Source organism: Filicampus tigris, chromosome 16, assembly GCF_054856515.1.
Source record: "Filicampus tigris isolate MCC_2025a chromosome 16, RoL_Ftig_1.0, whole genome shotgun sequence".
Taxonomy (NCBI): domain Eukaryota; kingdom Metazoa; phylum Chordata; class Actinopteri; order Syngnathiformes; family Syngnathidae; genus Filicampus; species Filicampus tigris.
In genome coordinates, this window is record NC_141232.1 from 12031522 (window position 1) to 12052500 (window position 20979).

The 20979-nt window shown below is 39.1% G+C and overlaps 1 protein-coding gene across 1 annotated transcript in view; it reads right to left on the minus strand.

The window, feature by feature from the left end:
* Positions 1-20979, minus strand: part of rbfox1 (RNA binding fox-1 homolog 1) — a 154438-nt gene that overhangs the window by 82736 nt on the left and 50723 nt on the right. Inside the window, exon 3 of the mRNA XM_086055337.1 lies at positions 17618-17658. Coding sequence (XP_085911463.1) covers positions 17618-17644 — 27 coding nt within the window. The 5' untranslated portion in view covers positions 17645-17658. The remainder of the gene's footprint in view (positions 1-17617; positions 17659-20979) is intronic.

Below are 20979 nucleotides of genomic sequence, written 5' to 3' on the forward strand. Positions count from 1 at the left end.
TCACATAAAACCTACAAAAAACAAACAAAAAAAAAAAAACGGAGCCACACCTACTAGTAGTGCATTTGCTAACCGGGCAAAACCAAACTACTATGTGAAACTCGTTGAAAATAAAGATTTTATTGCCGAAACTGACAGGTGCCATAAACATTTTAGTGCAGCTACCATCAGCGCGGTTGAAGTCAGTCACGAGCACATACATATACGTATTCAAATCATCACATATTTGTCATTCCTCAAATATGTCTGTACCCGTTATTTCTCGTTAATTCACTGTTAGCGTCGTTCGAAGGGAGCCGGCTGCTGAGAGAGAGCTGATTTGTCGTTTTTGTTTTTTTTTTTTCTCCTCGATTTTCCGTTACACAAACAACTTGCATTAGGCATATGCGTACTGTTCATCCATTATTTGAGATGCACACGTAAGGATTTCTCTAATTTTAAAGATTGAAAAAAAAAAAAACTGTTTTAGTCGTACTGTGTGTGGTGTCCATTTATAATAGTTTGGGATTTTTCATAATGGGTAGATTTTATTTTAGTTTTGCCTTCCGGAACCTCAAGTCAAAAAATGTCTGACAATTATAGGTTCTGGCCACCCCCACATACTCTAAGCATATGAATTAGGCAGAAAAATCCAAACGTTTATATCCATCTCTAGCGGCGGCCATTTTGCCTTGTACTGCGATTTCCTGTTGACTGAAAATGACATCACAGTGCCTATAAGGGCTCCGGTAATGACTCTCACGGCTCACCTGTTTTCTGGGTTTGATCATGTGATGCTCGCAAAGTGAGCCCTGCTGCCTTGCTGCCTTAGGTTTTGTCTTCAGTGAATGAAGAGAATGCTCTATTTAGGTCAGCTCTTTGACATTAACTGCCTTGGCTATTGAGGAACGTTCCATTAATTGCCTTCAAAAAGTCTTACATTGCTTTTGCAAGTTTTCGTTGCTACTGTAATACGCCTGTGCCTTCAAATCACTTTTGTAGGATTTAACTCGACGTGAGCAAGGAGTTTTGCCCAATATACCTCAGGAATGGACTTGTTACTTCTGGTAAGGGTCAGATCATTTCTCAACAGTGAGCTTTTGGGATTGATAGTCATCAACTCCAACTCTGACTTGTTTGACACATGATGTGATATGCTTTGACCATACCATTCTCTTCCCATTATTCTGAGATTGTCTCGGTCTCTGCCCAAATAATTGCATTTCAGGACATGTAAATTATCAGTTGGAATAAAAACTTGCCCACGAGACATGAAAGCTCCGTTAAGATCATAACAAGGTCAACCACCCTGAGACTCTCCAAGTGAAAAAGACAGGAATGAGATAGTTGGGGGATTTCAAAGTCATGATCCGTCAGCTATTGGGGCTATCAATGGCATAGAGGGAGACAGATAGTTAGAAAAAAAATAGTAGACAGGATCCAGTTTAGGAGCTGTGCAAAGAGGCCTTGTGAAAGTTTCCTGAAATATATGTAAATATAGAAAACTATTTTAGAAAAAATAAACATTTTCTCAACTTGAAATTCTCCATTTCACCTAACAGCAATCATGTCAATAATGCTCAAATTGTTTTATTGGGTCCATTTTTGGGTGTTTGTAACCGTTTGGTGTTGGGATGGACCAATCATCGGCCGGGCCGATTATCGGCACCGATATTTGGCTTTTTAAAAACTCTTCTATCCGATACATAAATCAATTTAAACCTGTGGAAATCAAAACAAAGACATGTGAAATTGTTCAAGTTTTCATTTATCCTTTTAAAGACATGCTGACAATCCCGGGTGCTCCTTGAACTTTTTGTTAGAATTTTTTATTAGAGATGTATATTGTCAAAAATTCTTTAAATAATAATTAAAAAGAAAAAAAACCAACAATATTATGCAAACTTGAAACATTGCTCAATAAACATGCTTAAAGACGTTGCAACAAATTTAAGAGTACATTTTTCTTTAGGTTTAGATGCCAATATTTTAGTTTTTACTGAAATGGATATCGGCTCCAAATATCTGTTATCGGCCTCCTTGACTACTAATAATCGGTATCGGCCCTGAAAAAAGCATATCGGTCCATCTCTAGTTTAGTGTCATAGAACTGATGGGGGGCCTCTGTGCCTTGCTCAAGGGCACCTGAACAGTGCTTTGAAAGAGAACTGCTGCTTTTGCCAACAGTCCCAAGGTAGTAATTCACGGCACTCCTTCCTGAGCACAAAATCTACTTGCACTTTTGCCGTGAGCAACTTTTTATATGAAAAAAAAAAATTCTATTAAAATCGACCCCGCCTTTTGCTTTTATATTAGTCTCTCTTGATTGAAACACACTTTCAAGGGTCAGACACAGCCAGTGGTAAAGTCAACCCTTAGGTTTCAAAAGATTGCTTCACAAAGAAATGTATATTTGTCACTCATTTGCATGCACATGCGAGCAAACATGCGCAAGAAAGCCCTCCTGGTTGCCCTCTATTCCTCCCAACTGTTGCTTTTTGCTTTTCACATTCTCCTCACGCTATTATTGATCTGAAATCCTTAAATCCATCAATCTCGTTGAGTTATATTTTGTCCGTACCAGACCTGCTCCGCCATTTCTGAGTATCGTCTTCATTTTTTAACAGTTTGGTCTAATCTAAATTTCTAATTTAATACACACAGGGACAGACATACACACCCAAACAACAAAAACAGTCTGTTCTGCAACTATGTAAGGATGACCCTGCAATAAAATAAATGCTGTCTCTGCCTCAAGTCAGTGAGTCACTCTATTAGGTTAGTTTAGATGTATCATGTAAAACTGAGCGCACGTACTTGCCAGCAATGATTGACGTTTTATTTAGCTAGGTTTTTACTTTCTCGTAGCGTATCAACAGTACCTTTTATTTGAATAGTTTTCATTTGTGAATGTTGCAGGAAAAGTGAGAAAAGGAAATGTTTCGTTTTGTTGCAGAAAATACGTAACTCCACTTTCTTCAAATTTTCAAGCAGTTCTATGATGTTTTTGTTCATTTTCTGCGGAAATATGAACAATATGGCATACGAGGTGTTGCAATTAAATGGTTGTGCAGTTATTTAAATAATAGGTTTCAATATTAATATAAATGGTCTTGCCCCACCTTACCTCTCTGAGCTCCTCCGCCTTTCCTGATGCCGGTCCCTCTCTTCTGAATGGCCACCCTCTAAATATCAGAGGAGCCCACTCTCTGCCCATTTTCAAAACTCTTAACAATTTTATTCTTTGGCTTTTGACTGATAAATGGGACTCATTTTTGTTATTAATGTATTGTATAACTGTTTTTGTATGACCAACTTTTGCTCCATGTACAGCGATGGTTGTTTTACAGTGCTCTATAAATAAACTTGAGTTGAGTATTCAAGATTAAGATCAATTGGTCATCAAATCACATTGTGAGGTGACGAGAGATGCCTGGCCCTAGTTCCTTTCTTTATATCATTTCGTCGCTGTCCTGTGAACAAACACTTATGTCTAATTTTGGAAAATGTTGTAATTTTCACATACATACGATGTCTGTCACGCAGAAACACCATTCACGTAAAAATAAGGAAATAGAAAAAAAATGGACACAAGTGTTTTTCACAGGACAGCGACGATATACTGTATGCATTAATATATACTGTAAAGTAACACACGTGTTGGGTTTTACATACAGTACCTAACTAAGACAAAGGTGGCACTCAGTCTTTGGTCCATTTGTCTTCCTGCCCTCCAAAGGTAATCATGTCAGGATTTCAGAGGAACCGCGTTCCCTCAACAGGTAATTTCCACATTGAAGCTGACAGTGATGGATGAAAATTGTTAGGGTCTAACAAGCATGTTCATACACAAGTAAGCTTAAGCTCATCTCTGAAACATATATGCATAATATGGGTTACATGTGAGAAAGTTGAATGACACTAAAACCCGATCTCCAGGAAATGGATCCCCGGCCTACCTTCCCTGGGCCAGATATGATTTATAATCCCATCAACACATTCTGAGTCTACCCCAATGCCACCGTATGAAAACCTAAGGAAATGCAACCGACCACATGAATCCACATGAGCAGTGACCCTCCTCAATGCTCCTTTAAAGCAATTGAGATCCTCAAGAGTTAATGCCGGGTATCAAAAGGAATAAGAAAAAAATATTCTACCCATGTTTATGATCTAGTTATTTTCCCAAAACTCATTAATTAGCACTCAAGTACATTTTTCTTTCTCAAGTGAAGAACTGTTTTTCCAAGGAGGCGAGCAGCAGTGTGCGCCCTCAGAACAGATGTCAGTAAATGACCTTTACTGACCCCTATTTCTGTTGCGAAATAAAGTTGTGTAATTAAAACACCACAAGTAAACAAAAACAACCAGAAGGCTGCACAATGATTAAGTCAAGTGGTTAGCACATCTACCTCACAGTCCAGAGGTCCTGAATTCAAATCTCAGCCCAGGCCCTCCAGTGTCAAGTTTGCACAATCTCCCTGAACTTGCCTGGGTTTTCTCCGAGTACTGCCGCTTCCACCTGCTTTCCAAAACCATGCATGTCAGATTAATTAAACACTTTAAACTATCCATTGGAGCGTGTGAGTGATGTTTGTCTTTATGTCCCATGCGAGTGACCGGTGACCAGTCCAAATAAAACATCATGCATATCTTCCAAGCTACTTTTTTGGTGACGCTAGTGTTTACTTTGGTTAGTTGCCACGCCCCAAATAAATAAATAATACCTCCTGCATTTTATCAGCATATGCACAAATCTATAATGGGTTCATGCTAAGCATACTGTATGTGGTGGTGGAACAAGCAGAATGGCAAAGAGGCGGTACAGTCTTTCAATCGGCCAATAGGTAATTGTGTTGTGGAGTACACAATCCCAACCCAAAAACCATTTGGCCAATTCCCGCTTTGACAAACACTGGGCTGACAGGGCAAAGAGGCAGAAAGGAGCGTCTCGCAAACCAAGCTAATAGTAAGGAAAAGGCCTGCAATTTCCTCACTCCACTTGCCAGGGGGCCCTGCTCTTGTTCTTGAGTCAAGCTTCGCTTTCATTCCAGAGACCACTGGTGGCTTTCAAGAATGACCCAGTAATACAAATGTTTTTCTATGTGGCCCTCCCCAATAATCCTCCCCGGAATTGGAAAGTTTACTTCAAAATGTATTCCAATACAGTTACGAGTTAAAAATGTGTACCCACTAATGTAATTACATTAATATTAAAGTAATGTACCTCCATTACTTTCAAATAACCAAGATAAAATAAACTAAATATCACAATACCTGGGTATGTTTGTAAACATGGCTATATGATATGTACCTCGATACGTAGATCACAATACGATATTCAACTCGATATTATTCAAGACAATTTTACACAATGCAATATGGTACGATGATATGCAGTATGCTACGGCCTTACTACTTCTTAGTTTATGTTCACATCCCTAGACTCAACAAAGTAGAAATGCACATATATCTGAAATATATTGAGGAAAAAACAAACAAACAAGCATTTCCTTCTTCCTTTAAAACTAAAATGTGTCCAAACATCTTCCTAGAGAGACGACTGTGATTCAAAAATCTTGTTGGTCATTTTTCTCTTTTACTTTCCTCATTCAGGTGCTTCCTTCTCATGTGAGTCGCTGGCCCCGCTGCACCCCCTAGTGTCAGGGGGGAGTATTGATAATGAACTAGAATATCGATACGGTATTGTTTTTATTAAAATCGATAGCTGTCTAGCTATCAATATTTTGAGCACACCCCTAACTATAACATTTATATCAATACATTTTTCTGATCTTTTATGTCTTACACCATGTTAAAATAAACCATAAGGCAATGTCTTAAAGCTGGGCATGCAAGGGTTCTCAATGGGTTTTTTTGGTGCCACAATATTTTTCCTAATGCGATATTTTTTTATGGACTGTCATCTAAACAAATAGAAATTGATTATTAAAAATATATTCCACCATTGCGATGAATGCAGTTGTTTTAATTAGCGGGATTCTCTTCAATGAGATCTTCCTCTGGGCAATGTGAGACCCAGAGTGTGCTTTGAAGGGAAGTCAGTGTTGCAGTTTTTATGAACAAAATGAAAATGCCACTCCACATTTCCTCCCTTTGGAACAGTAATGGTAGACTGGCAGATGAGACAAAAGCACTTTGAGAATGACATTGTGGAAAAAAAGTCTCCATCCCATTCCGCATAGTTTTTGGCTTCTTTGTCCTGCTCTCCTGCTCATTTTAATCCACTTTTTTTTTTAAGTAGAAGATAAAAAGAAAAAGTAGATAAGTAGAAGATAAAAGCAAATCGGAGTCTAACCTGGCAAGTGGGTAGCTTGCGAAAGTTATGCAGCACTTGGCCCGGTAGTATGCGTTGCGTATGCGTGGTGACCCATGAGTCAGATAAAATGTCAGACTGGCATAGTGAGGAAGGATGATTGCCATCTATTTTTTTAATGCCATGCAATCACCCCATACATCGTTTCACACTTTCACACTTCATTCGCAGTAGATTTATTGGACACCTCCCAATTTTCACTTAATGCACCCGTAATCTGACTTTTGACCTTTGGTCATTTAGTCGAGTGATTATGTTACACTAAAGTTTTTGATTTAGCAATTACCAATGATGCTGCCTTTCGGGCCCTCACAGATAGGACACTCCGAGCCTGAAAGACGTTCTTACTCGACTGCTATCAGAACAGATTCGGATGAATTTGAACTGAATAGAACTTCTCTTCCGGGCTTTCCTCTGCCAGTGTCCACAACGTCACACACAACCCGAACAACGCGGTACTGCGCCTGTCATTTGTCGCACAAAACGCCAGTCAAATTAAACGCATGCTAAATGGTCCCTTGAAAAACAAAGATGGACATTTTCATGAATTTCATTTTTAAAAATTCCCCCGGACTATGGCGTTAGATTCATGCCACAATTATGTAAGCGTAATGTCAAATACCATGAAAAAAATGTGTTTCATGTGCATGTTTGCATACAGGCGTGATAATTGTGCCACGAATTGAAAACAATCAGGAGTCGGACAGTAGGGCTAATTTTGATTGGTTGTTTACTGTTCAATTGTAATTAAGAAGTGGGGAGGAACCCAAAATAACACACACACACAAAAATCAACTGCTGGTGTTTCAAGGGACCATGACGTTAAACCAAACAAAGATATTTAGAATAATATTTTTGAATGATTACCGCAACAATAAGAACAGCAAAGTGTGTAAAAGAATACTGACCTTTCAATCGACTGGTTTCACAAATGCAAACATACGTACAAGCATGTACGAAAACACACACGCGCGCACACACAGACATTACATTGCATACATCCTGTACAATACAGTACATTCCATGTCAAGTTAATAATTGTGTCTTTTACAAGACCCGGCAGCTCTTTTGATTAAAAAATATACTTAGTAAAAAGTGTCAATTGCTGGGCTTCAGGAAACTGTTTTGCCACTGTCCAGAGACAGCAAATATTTCAACCCAGCTATTCCAATTTACTCCCATAATTGGCTGTCTGTACTGAGCGAAAGTGGCCATATCTCAGGGTTTCCCTCCGTCAGCTTGACGGCTTATAATTAGAGGGGGGAAACAGTCGGTTCCTTCAATTAAATAACAGTGCAACAAAACGATGGACTGCCCTCTTTTTGTAAAGCAGGCTAAAAGGAAGTGCACTTTCACTCCTCCGAAATAATTAAGACAATGTGCAGCGAGCGACGTTGAGAGCGGCTGATCCATTAGAACCATTATTTTTCAGAAAATGCCCCCCCCCATCCACGATTTCTAAGTTGTCTATTTCGGCCTATTTTTGAGTTAGGTAAGATTTTACCAACATTAATTAATTAAAAGAAATAATACACAGTAACATACATTAATTCAAATCACTTCCTCAAATCTGCTTTATCCAACCATGAACGAATGAAACCCAAGGAAGGTACCTTTTAATTATATGTATTTTTAGTATGTGATAAAAATGTCTTTAAAGTAGGACTTCCTTAGCACAATGTATGTCTGATGGAGAGAGAGAGAGAGAGAGAATTTTGTGTGTTCATTTATGCGTGCAATCCCTCCTCCTCGGGGAATGTGACATTTTCTTACCAAAAACAATGAGCGAGCCAATGAAATAGAACTCCCTTGAATTGTGAAAGGCACTTGTTTTCACCTTTAAAAATATAATTGATACACATACAAACCACAGCCATACTTTTGACATTCATTCTTTGCAGATATTCCTAAAAACTTGTTGAAACATTTTTTCATTGATAAAAAATACATGCAAAGCTTTCCACATCATCTTGGAAGTGAGGTAATTTACCTTGATCCATCAGAATAAATACACTCAATTCTTCCATTTTCTTCTGCTTATCCTGTTCAGAGCTCACTTTGGACTTTGGACATACTGGAGTGATTGCCAGTCAATCACAGGGCATATAGAGTATAGGGAAACAACCATTCACAGTTACATTCACACCTTTGGGCAATTTCATGAATCCAAATAACTTAATATAAATGTTAATGTGGGAGGAAACCGGGGTACCTGAAGAAAACCCATGCAAGCGCAGGGAGAACACACAAACCGAGGTGTCAGAGCAGAAATGTGAAACCACATGTGCAACCTGCCGCCAATAGCTCAGTTTTAATTTATGAATAGTGTTGATGTCTCTTTTTTCAGGATAAACACTACAAGTAGAACTTCTATGAATGTTTTGACAAAGTAATTACTATAGGCTGGGGAATTACCCATACAAGGTATCAGTACTGGGCCGATTCTGGCCTTATCATTAGGTATCAGATACTTGCGGAGGCTGCCGACACCAGCCGCCGATAATTAAGGCAAAGAAAGAAAAAAAATCTGACATGGAGTAAGTCCTCTTGGCAGTAGTTGGCGCTGAACTGGAGATTGACGTATCGGTGAATCATTATCTGTATCAAAGAAAGGTCTTTGTTCCTGATTTTTTTTTTGTCATTATGTTGAATTTTAGGTGTCAAAAATACTAGAGGTATGGGTACTCCGTATCGGTGAGTACTCAAAGAGTGAATACTCTTACTGGTATCTGTCTGAAAAACAGTGGTATCGAACATCCCTAATAATTACTGCTTTAAACTCAGCATGAGGATTATTTCTTGAGGTTCGTATGCCTAATGCTTACAATGTCTGTCTATTCCTCAGTTTTATACATTTCACTGCAATGCGCTTTCACAGTAATTGTGTAGTACATGTACAACCGAGATGTTGTTTATGTTGAGCCTGCGAGTGTGCATCTATTTGTGGGTATATGCTCTTTTACCTTCCACGCATGGCAGAGCAAGGCAATTGAACACTGGCTGTGACAGTCATTCTGTGTCGTCGCGGAGCTCAAATGTCAGCAGAAAGGCTGGAACCTCAAGCTATGAAAATACGTGTTCAACTGACATTTGGTCAGCTTTCATTTAACAGTACTGAAAACACTTCTTAAAGTTGTATATATCGCCAGGCAGTTGGCTTTACCACTGTGCATTAAAAAAAACATTTTTATGTGATACATGTACAATAAAGAAATCCACACAATTCAATCTTCAACTCGCGAGTACTAATCACTGGTTGACGACTCTCATTACTTACCCGTGACAGCTGGTGAGATATTTTTGTCTGTGTATTTATTGAACAAACTACAATTTGGTGAGCACTTTTAACAAAGGCTGGCTGACAACCAAACAATTTTAATTTGGCATTGAATAATCAATTTTCACATTTTCATTTCTATCCCTGGGAAACTGCCGCTGTTTCTCGAATGAGTATTTTGGTAAACAATACAATTACGTATTGTAATATCCACCAATCTTTGTACTCACTATGGGTTGTGGCCCGCGGGGGTGCTGGCGCCTATCCCAGCTGACTTTGGGAGGGAGGCAGGGTGCACCCTGAACTGGTCCCCAGCCAAAAGAGGCCAAAGCCCAGCCAATTCTTTTCTTCTCCTACAGCCCAAAGAGGTTGTATTAAACCATCAGACAAATTAGGAAGTAAACACTCCAGAACTAACTCCAGGATTCGACATTAAGCCTTTCCATGCCACAGAAGTCCATCGTACTCTATCTTAACCGCTCGATAATCAGTCTTGTCTATTAGTATCTTCTCTTGGTGGAAAGTTGACATTGCAGTCGGTGAGATTTTCCATATTAGCTATTAAGGCCTCTATACGCCAATCCGACGTTGGCCGTCGTGGCCAACTGTCGGCCCAGAAGTCGGACCGGAAAATGACTGAAGAACTCACTGCAAAAGCCGACGGAGACGCCAACTACTCTGGAGCTTCTGCGCATGTGTGAGAAGTAGTACCCCTCTATGCCATCAGAGTTTGTATATTTACCAAATATTTACGAACGGTTTCTGTATGAAAATAAACTCAAGAATAAAAATAAATCCCATCAGTTGCGTCTCAATAGCTTCCCATAGTGTGCCTTTCATTACTAGATGGGCGTAATCTTTGACGGTGATGTCGAAGAACGACGGTCTTTCTTGAATTTTAGTGATTAATTCGTCTTTGCGCTCTTCTGTCCAGCCAGACATTATGTCCATAGTGGAGATGTGAAAAATGAGCGAAGTTGATTTAGTTCTGAAGGAATACCTTCAATTTTCACCGTTTGTCCGTTTCCGTCACTTCCCGTTCTTGTCCAGTGCACTGATTTGCTAGCAAACAGCCAATCACAATGATCATTATTATCATCATTATCATTATGACGTTGCGCGCTACAGCAAACAGACGGTGTGTACCGACTTTCCGATAACCGACGTCAGATGAGTGTGGAGAGGCCTTTAAGGGCATGACTCGTCAGCTGTTGCCACAGTGATATCTTTGGCATAGTTTTTACACCGAAATCCCCCCAAATCAGTCTTAAAGGCCTAACATGTTAGCATTCCGCGACTTCGGTAACAAACTACAGATGATCCGTAATATTTGACAGCTCTGAGTATAATGTACTGCACTGCTTAGCGGACACGGACCTCAAGGTACTTGGATACCTCTAACCTTATCTGTAATTATTTCGTCAGTTGTAGTTCTTGAAATTGCTACCCTCAAGTCTCGAAGGAAAGTCCTTCAATTGCATAAATCTAGTCTGAAGCGGGTCTTGAAAACGCAGCGCTGTAGTCTCCAAGCAAACCCTTCGAATGTATAATATTTATTTGATCTGTAGCAGGTTTTGAACATGCCAAAGCACCGGGTGTGGAGCATATGACAGAGGCGACTAGCGCTGGGTGTGTTTTGGCTATCTTGATAAATTAATAAAACACAGAGAGCCTCTACTTCACTAGAGTTAAAAGATCAAATGTATGCGTGTCAGTGTGGGCAAACAGTGGCCCAGGGAAAGAAAAGAAAGAGGCAGCAGGATCAACAGTCAACATCCCCTGCCTCTAACCTCACTCTATCTGTAGTCCCATCTCTACATCTGAGTTACAATACACACAAACACACGCACTCCATCCCTCCACTTGAGGTGAACTAGCTACTATTGACTGAATCTGAGGAGATGAGGAGAGCACTGTTCAGAGCATAGGGAATAGACTACCTCAGCGCACCCCTAATAGATACTATATGTGTGTGTTTGCACATATGTGCGAAACTACTGATTCTCCTTCTGCCCGCTGGAATCCACTCATTTCTCAGGCTCCATTGACTGAAACACAGCGTGGAAAGACTTCAAGCTTGATGATAGGGCCGATAACACGTGTTATGCTGAATGAGACCCTCTGGTCCAAGATTTGTATTTGATTTGATTACTTTAAAATGGAATGTTACGCGTTTAAGACATTTGGTCAGCAGCTGTCAGTGAATGTAGGAGTCTTTTGGCTGACTGTGCTAACCTGAAAATACATATTTAACAATACAAGACATGGCAGATATTCATGTTCTTACACCATTTGACTATAAACTCATCCAAACAAATTGAGAAGTAATAGTTAAAATGGTTTGGCGCAAACCAGAGATGGGGACTCGCAACTCGGACTCGTGAGAGACTTACGTCGCTATTTTTTTACACTTGCAACTCAACTTAGACTTTCACTTTTCTATTCACTTAAATATCAATAGTGGTGTAGTTACTTTATGGGGTTTAAGCTCTGTTTCAACTTAAATATGACTTGAGGCTTTGATTTGCATGTGAAAAAAAAAATAGTGAGCCTAAAGGCTTGGACTCATTGTCAGGGACTCGGACTTGAAGTACTCCACCCCAAACTGTGTACAATGACTCACTGCTCTGTGTTCACGAAGGTACAGTTCCTGCCATTAATAAACGTCAGCCAGTCTTGTTCTCTTAAGTCATATTTTTCAAGGTTCTGCCTAGACAAGCGGTGAGAAGGAAGTGTTGGATAATTGACTGCCAAAGTGAACCAATGTTTTCTCTCCTTGTAGAAGTGGTGAAGGTAAAGCAACATAACACCAAGGTTTGTGTTTTTCGCACTGCACTATTATAAACTATACTGTAGCTATGATATTATTAAATACTTTTGCTGATGAGGTGACAAAAGTTCATGTACCCTCATATACTCAATATATATTGTATAAAAACAGATCAATCAACCAAGCAAGCCATTTTCCACCCACCACTCCTCAGCTTCACTCCACCTGCAAGCCCCGCCCACCCACTATTATGTTATGTTGCTATATGTGCCACTCCCAGCTCCGTATAAAAGCTTCACTCATTAACTTATGCACACAAACATCTTCCAAGAATTTCCGCAATGTACTCACAGACTATCCCAATAAACGTAACAACTTTTTATATATCACTGCGAGTCTGTGTTTCTTTTTTTATCCAACCTTCCCAGATTTGGTAACATGTTTGGTCCGATTACCTGACTTCAAAACTTTTGCTGTCCTGGTTAATCTTGTGCTTGCCAAATGAATCGGTTTGTCTGTGTGTGATGAGTGGGTCCTATCACAACCCATTACAATGCACCTAAATGTCACTGTGCTGAAAATAACTGAATCTATATATGAACCAAATAAATCTAAGTCAGGTCATTGGTAGTAAAGTGGTAAACACGGCTGGCAAGGGTGCAGTCACTGTAAGATGGAATTCCGCTTGGGCCTTGTACGCACAAGGATTTTTCACTTGTGAAAAGGTTCTTTGTGAAACAGAACCCACACATGAAGATAGCAGATCAGGTCGTCAACAGTTTTGGTCATTTTTGTGTGTGGTCTGCTGCAATAATCTCAACACAGAGCGCCACACGCAAATGGAAGACTGGCTTTGGGAAATATTCCTTGCCGTCTGGGGGAACCCAGTTCTGTACAAAAAACATCAGGTAGGAAATATTTCAATTTACTTAAGGCCACTTCCTTGTTCTCAATCCGGGCGGTACTTTGATTGGTAACATTGCATTTGCGTCAAAACTCACGGAGTCAAATAACTAGAGAGTAGTTGGCTTTCCCCACACACGAAGATTTTTGGTCGTAAATAATGAACACAACGTTATTGGGACCCTTATTGTGCCCCTGCGGCCCCCACTCTAGCCCCACGGGCTGCCAGTTGCCAACCTCTGCCTTAGTGACAGGATACGCACACAAAAAAAAGTACAAAAAAAATCCAGACCCTTTTCTGTTTGGGTTTTAGATTTTTGGACAAACTAACTTTTTTGCTCATATTTAAAATGGATTTATGAACAGTTAAGAGTTCATAGTCATGAGTGTCTATAATTGAATTTTAATATTACCTGAAATAAAGTAAGTGAGTACTAAGGATGCACAATATAACAAAAAACTATCGTTATCGCAATGATGGCCTTTGCGATATGCATATTGCAAAGGCCATCAATAATTTTCTTATGGAATTGTATACTATCTGAATATGATCAGTCAGATGCAAACTTAAATATGCATCGACACCCAATAGTTGGACATTACCTAAGGGAATGAATTTGTTAAGAACACATTGAGCTTGCTTATTTTGCCGCATGAAAAAATTTACATCTTTCATGAGAGAATAAATGTTTAATTTCTTTATACATATAAATGTTAAATATCACAATATCAATATCACGATAGACAACATCCGGATCGCGTGAGTGCACCGTTTTTGAATGCAATTCAAATAAATCAACAGAATTAACGTCAATGCATTCAAACACTTTGGGTATTGGGTATTTTAATCTGAATTGAGAATAGATGTAATTTAATAACCGCATACTTTATCTGTATAACAAAATATTTTGACTAATACAACATGCAAATGAAAATTAAATGAAAAAAAACCATGCAAGAATATCAGCGCAAAATATATTACTATATTGTTTTCCAACTGATAAATTTCATAGCATTGCCTCGTGCTATTATTTTATTGTTGTTGCATTTCATTTCATATTTACATATTAATGGAGTTGCTATAACTGCTCTTCCGGATATTTCCTATATCGTCTCCAATCAATATCAACAAATGCAAGTCATCCCTCCAGTGTATGTCACAACTAAATCTTTTTGACATTTTTATGAAGCACCGCCCCACATCACAAGCAGCTGCTCTCAAATTGAATATTGATTCTAATGATCTCTTCTTTGGAGCTGCAACCGCTTGAATCTTAATAAAGCAGGGAGAAATGCAGCCCACTCTCACTTTCCTCCCCAAAAACATATATGCAGACCTCTTGGGAAATTCTGTGCTAATCTGATGGATTTGTTGAGTTCTCCATTCATGAAACAGAGTCCTATAGCATGAATAATTTTGCTTCACAGTCACAGTTGTCTTTCAGTTGAAATATTCCACTTCAACATCCAGTGGAACCTCGTTTTTTTTTTTTTTTTTTTTTTTTCCTAAAATATTGTTCACGAACCAAAATGTTCCCAAAATGATGCAATTTTAGAAATTTTACATTTTACTACCAATTGAGCGTCCGTTATCCGTCATCCGTCAGCAGTGTGGGTACCCTTCCGTCGTTCGTCATTCACCTTTTTTTCCCAGGGGGAAAAAAATAGTAACAACTATAGGCCGGTCCGCCTCTAATCTTTAACGGGCGTCCGTCTGCGATTCCGGCTAAACTTTCACTAGCACCCAACCCCCACCCCCATATTTGAAACATGGGAGCCTCAGCCACGGCCTAACTAAAGGCGTCTCCTTTTAGTACCTTGAAGCTGCAAGCCGCGGCCAATGGGAACCGGAAGCCTCTGTTCTAAGGATTGTGGTATTGCCCTCACCCTCCTGTAATGGTATGCCCCAGCAGCAGGAGGGTGGGGGCGGTGTACGTGAAGTCAGAATGAATGAAATACTGGCATGCTTGAACGCACACTACTGTCTTGTGTCTCCTTATACACAAACAGCCTGGCCGTGGCTATCGAAGCCTCGCGGCGAAAAATAGACAAATGGCGGACTACAGACAAACGGCGGACTAAATAAATGGGCTTCCGACTATGCTTAGTACGCCTATTTCAATATTGTTCCCGTCATTCGTCAGCAAAACGGGCCTCTGTCGGTGACGGGTAGACGGACCAGTCCGTCACAGCTCTGAGACACTGAAAAAAAAAAAAAAAAAAAAAAAGATTTAACTCTTGTTTTTCTGCTTCCCATTTGTTTTGGGTGTAATTTCGCTGTAGATGAATGCACACTGTTTTGTTTGACACTGTAAGCTTGAAAAAAGAATGATGAAAACCCAAAGTATTTCAGCTCAGCCTAGTGTTTGCTGAAGATTATTTAATATTGAAACCTCTTCAATTCTGCTTTTTACAGAATCGACAGCTGTCGGTTCATTTCATAATATACATCTTTGGGCATGATTTTTGCGGTATAATGTGATAATGTGAAAAGTTTGTTAATTTGGAGCAAACTGTATTTTGTTTACTGTAAACACAAAGAGGGATCGGTACACTGTCACACTGTTACATTGCTCTCTTTTAATGTGTTTAACCTGCTAGCAAGTTGGAAAAGTGTCGCAGATAAATTATGTTAAGGGATACTTTCTACTTGACCATGTAAACCACTACAGGCCATACAGTCGTACCTTGCCCCAGAAACTTCCTTGACTAAAATAGATACAGTATTGATTTTGCATGCAAAAACTAGCTCTGCTTTTGGCGATGTTATATATCGTCTATTTCAAATCACAAAGGCAGACTAATGGAAAATAAACAATCGACTGAAATGGAAACTTGACATTATGCGTAAGTTCTTATTAGTGCTATTGAATAATCTAATATTTACTTTTACGTGTTCCTTTTTAAAAATGCCCACAGGACACATAACCAATAAAAACAATTCAGTGTCCAGATTCAAAGTGCAAGTGTAATCTATGCTCTTCTCATTTCCCCATTATCCTGAAGGAAATACTCATTCATATCTTTATGGCTATAGACAATTATAAAAGAAATTAAATTGGCTGGTAGCTGTGTGTAGAGGGGATTGCAATAAGATGCCATGGCATGAATAATAACACAGAAGCTGGAAGTTTATTTTTAGACTCAAAAATGTACCCACAATTTAATGAGAGCCGTGCCGCACGACATCAAAGCCAAAATGATTCACCCTCGCTGCTGCTGTAGCAGCATTTTTCTGGATACTTATTGAAAATCGATTAAAAAATATATATATAAATAAACCACTTTTTTATATTCAGCAATAAAATAAAGCACTCGCCTCAAGGTCCCTGATACAAGAAGACAGCAAAGAGAAGAGAGCCCTGACTCATTAAGTGGATATGAGCAAGCTGAACGCAGTCCACACAATTTATAATGAGGCTGCCGATTTACTGCTAGTCTCAGGTCTCTTGACAAGTAAGTAATGAGACCAAAACACACTCATCATACAGATGCCTCGACATACAAGTTAAATCAAAGCATTCATTTTTAAGTGCCTGTGGGGTGCATGAAAACTGAAGGGAACAGGGGATTAATAGCACCATGATGTCCATGACCTGCAATCTACAATATCAGCCTGATCCAACAGAAATTGTATTCGTTTATTTGTCTTACTCCAGACATAGAAACTTCCCTACTTAATCAATTCACCAATTTCCAGCCCTAGTGTCAAATAATGTTTACCGGGCAGCGCTTATTGGAATAGACGGGTCATGTACCGAATTTTCCGGACTATAAGCCGCTACTTTTTTCCTAGGTTTTGAACCGTGCGGCTTATTGTCTGGTGCGGCTATTCTGTGGACATTTGCCATTAACAGGATGTGACTGCAGGTGGAGGGGTTCAAGAGCCGAGGGCGCTATGCACTAGGTGCTTATCCTCGCTGTCATGTGAAAAACACTTATCTCCATTATTTTCATTTTCTTATTTTTACATGAATGGTGTTTCCGCGTTACACACATCGCATTAATGTGAAATTAAAGTTTCCAAAATTGGAGATAAATGTTTTTCACAGGACAGTGACGATATGCAGAATGGAGTAGAACAATAAAAATACGGTAATTCATGGTATGGTTTTGTTGAGTCCAGCGCGGTCTCTTGGAAATACAGTATGTAAAACATTCACACTCATTCATGCATCTTATATCTTCTGTGTATGTTTGTGCAATGGAAGTGGTAAAGTTTGGACAGCACTGTGTAAATCGAGTTGAACACACACCTGCCAGTGCCTCTCTTCATAATTAGTACCTAACTACAGTACGGTATATGGACATACACGTTTGACACACTTGACACCAAGAAGACTGAACTTACCCTTGGTTGCTCCTGCTCACAGCTCATTGGTTGGCAAAAACCTACAAGACAGGGCAATAAAAGACCAAACCAGAAAATGAGTGCAACATTTATTTCTGAATCACAGTCTTTAAAAAGCCACTACAGCATCTAAGTGCGGCAGCATTACAACTTGGAAATTGTTGGTTTCATAAAAACAAAAGGCATGCAGTTAGTCCAAATTATAAATAACTAGAGCTGCGAGCAGCTATAAAAGGCCCTCACAGTCCTGGCCATGTTGGGGAAGGGCTAATTGTATGTTGGGGTACTGGCTGGTTGGAGTACTGGCACATAGGACAATAACCCTGTAAAGTATAAATGCATTCGCCCAACATTATGTATTTGCAAAGTTTGACGAGTATTCGCCCAGGTTTACACCCTCAAAAACAGCATAAAATGATGCATAAAATGATGATCACCTTTGCAACAGCGTGCAACGAAATCAAAGAAAGACTTTTCATCTCCAATATCTTTAGATGAAACACCCAAAGTTTTAAGACCATTGGAAAAATTCTCTAGAATAATTTATTTTCAAATATTTTAGAGTAAAGTGTTTATAAGTACCCCAATAGTAGGCTAGTCAATGCTGTGTATTTGTTGTGGTTGTCCCGAAAGTGTGTAGTTACAGATCTATGGGGGTATTTTAAGCAAAGCAGAAAAATACCAACTAAGCATTGGTAAAGAAATTCTTTAATGCTAATACCTGTGTCCACTTTCCTATTATTATTTCCAACAGCGATGACTCGGGTTTATAGTCATCCTCCTCTGCATCTTCCAAGGCAGATGATATCTTTGTGTGAATAACAAAGGTCACAGTTTTATTTGGAATATGTTCATAACAGTACCTGGGAGCCTAAAATAGGCCAAAAATCTCCTCCTGTTTATTTTATTTTATTTTTTTAGATGAGTGATGCTGTAATTTTCCAACTTCTCAATTTAATAAAGCAATTACACAATATTTGTTCCTTCAGCCATTTATGTATTGGAATTTGTTCGTGAATTTAGAATATTTCCGTGCCAAAATATATTTCTTGTTTGTAAGAGCATTGATAATTTAGTTGCTTCTTTTCCCTCATTTTGCTCGGCTCCAAATATTTTGCCTCTACAAATTTACTTTCCAGCAGTTCTGATTTAGGAGAGAATAAACTTTCTCAAACTATTATAGGAGAGAGAATGGGAGGAGGCGGGGGGACATTTTACTGCAGAAAATTGTTCTGATTGCAATCTGATGCTTTGCCTTGGATTGCCCAGAGAGACAATTCTTTTCCAGCGCATTAAGGGAACATTTAAATCAGGTCTAACTGCAGAGACGTTGCTCTTATTTATGTTGGATTGTGCATTGTGTTTCATTTGATACAAATTACATCCGCAAGTACTTTCATGAATTTCAAATCAATACTCAGGACCCGATTTTATTGGCTCTGGAATAGAGCTGATAGCGGTGGTTGCTGAAGACATTTGTGGTTGTTTTAGCAGCAGATCTATCACAACTCACCATTAAAATAAGAGCAAAAGATTCCATTCAATGTTTTTTTTTCTCCTCTGATGGAAGAACGTTTTTGCTTTTCTGTCATCTAGTTTGGGCAAACCAGTAACTGCTTGCCAAGCTGAATGGATATACATTACAGTATGCTAGGCCCTTTATTCAGTGTGTTATGGCAAAATAGTATAACGTCAGATTGGTTTCTGCTGTTTTTAATGAAATAATGTTTCAAAATGATTTTTAATGATGATGCTGTGTTGCGCACAATACAAAACCCTCCTGGGGATGAAAGCTGAGAACCAATGATGGAAAAAGGGAGGGGAAAGGAATGAGTGAGAGGATGCTGAATGAGCAGGAATGCTAGCATTCCCCAGTGGGAAACTATATCTCAACCACTACTCAGCTCATAATGGGTTGTGAGAGGGCCTGAAATGTGATGAGAGAAAGGGAAATTCAAACAATGCTAAAGCCACGGTAATGGTTCCTAGAGACTTTATTTTATATTGTGTAATGGGACATGCAAAGGCAATTTTCTAATTCCAAGTCTGGCAATAGGTAAATATTTGTGTTCATTAAAAAAAAGAACCTTATGGAAATAGTGGAATTATCCAGTAAGTTAAAGTGGCTACAGGAAATCATGGGAAATGAATATTCATCCAGGCATCCATTTTCCATCCCGTTGGTTAACGAAGGGACCTCGCATCATGGCTGCTGACATTCCGAATGCAGCTGCAGGTGGCAAGACACATTAGCATTTTTGTGATGCTCATCGAGGTCTGCTGCAGCTGTGTAATGGCTCTTTTCAAAGTACTATAGACACACGACAAGTGCCGTGCCGTATTTCCTCAAATACAAACTGGGGGTAGGGGGGGAGGTCTTTCTTTATTCAAGGGCCAGACGTTAGACGGCCTTTATTTGAACAAATGCTTGTGTGTGAATGAAACTCAAAATGCTGATGTCGGTATTTTTTTTTTCCCCACTGAGAATTGTTTCCATATCAAAAAGGGAATGTAATGTGGAACTGCCTCACATGAGCAGTTTCTATTCGCATGTCATTCTATTCTTGAATTGTACCATTAGCGCAGTGCAGAAGGTGGAAGTGGATGGGATGTCCCCCCGCAACTGCCAGCCAAAGCAGAGAAGCACAAGTGCTAAATATCATCCCCAAAAACCTTAAGACAGACTATGGGATACTTGGGGATCGTTCAGAGTGAGATGGGGGAAAAAAATGTTCACAAACCACTTCAGGGTGGTTAAATTATTTACAATGTGTGTTGTTGTTTTTGTTCTTGTCTGTTAAATTCATTGAGTTATGCTGTCAAATGTGACAGATGTTCAACTTCTAAAAATTTGTTTGTATGTGCATATTTTGGAGGGCCACATCCAAGACAAATAAAATTACATCATAGCATCACAACTTTAAAAACTATTGCTATTCTAATGCAAGGATTAAAACTAAAGGCAAAATATGCATTTAGTAGTTCTACTTATTATTTTTGCTCATTCAACATGAAAATTGCTTAGCATATTATTAAAAATGTTTTAATTTAAGAAAATAAAGATTTTTTGCTTGACTTTTTTGTAAAGTTAATTAAGTCAGTCAATGATCTCTCTTTTAGGCTACGTTCAAACTGCAATGCATGATGCCCAATTCCGTTTTTTATTTATTAATTTTTTTTTAATCTGATCTTTTTATGTACTTGTGTATATTACCCGTCCACAAGTGGCATGCCACTCCTCATCGGCAAGCTTGGCATGACGGTAGGGAGACTATCCATCCATCCATTATCTATACCGCTTGTCCTCACAAGGGTCGCGGGGAGTGCTGGAGCCTATCCGAGCTATCTTTGGGCAGTAGGCG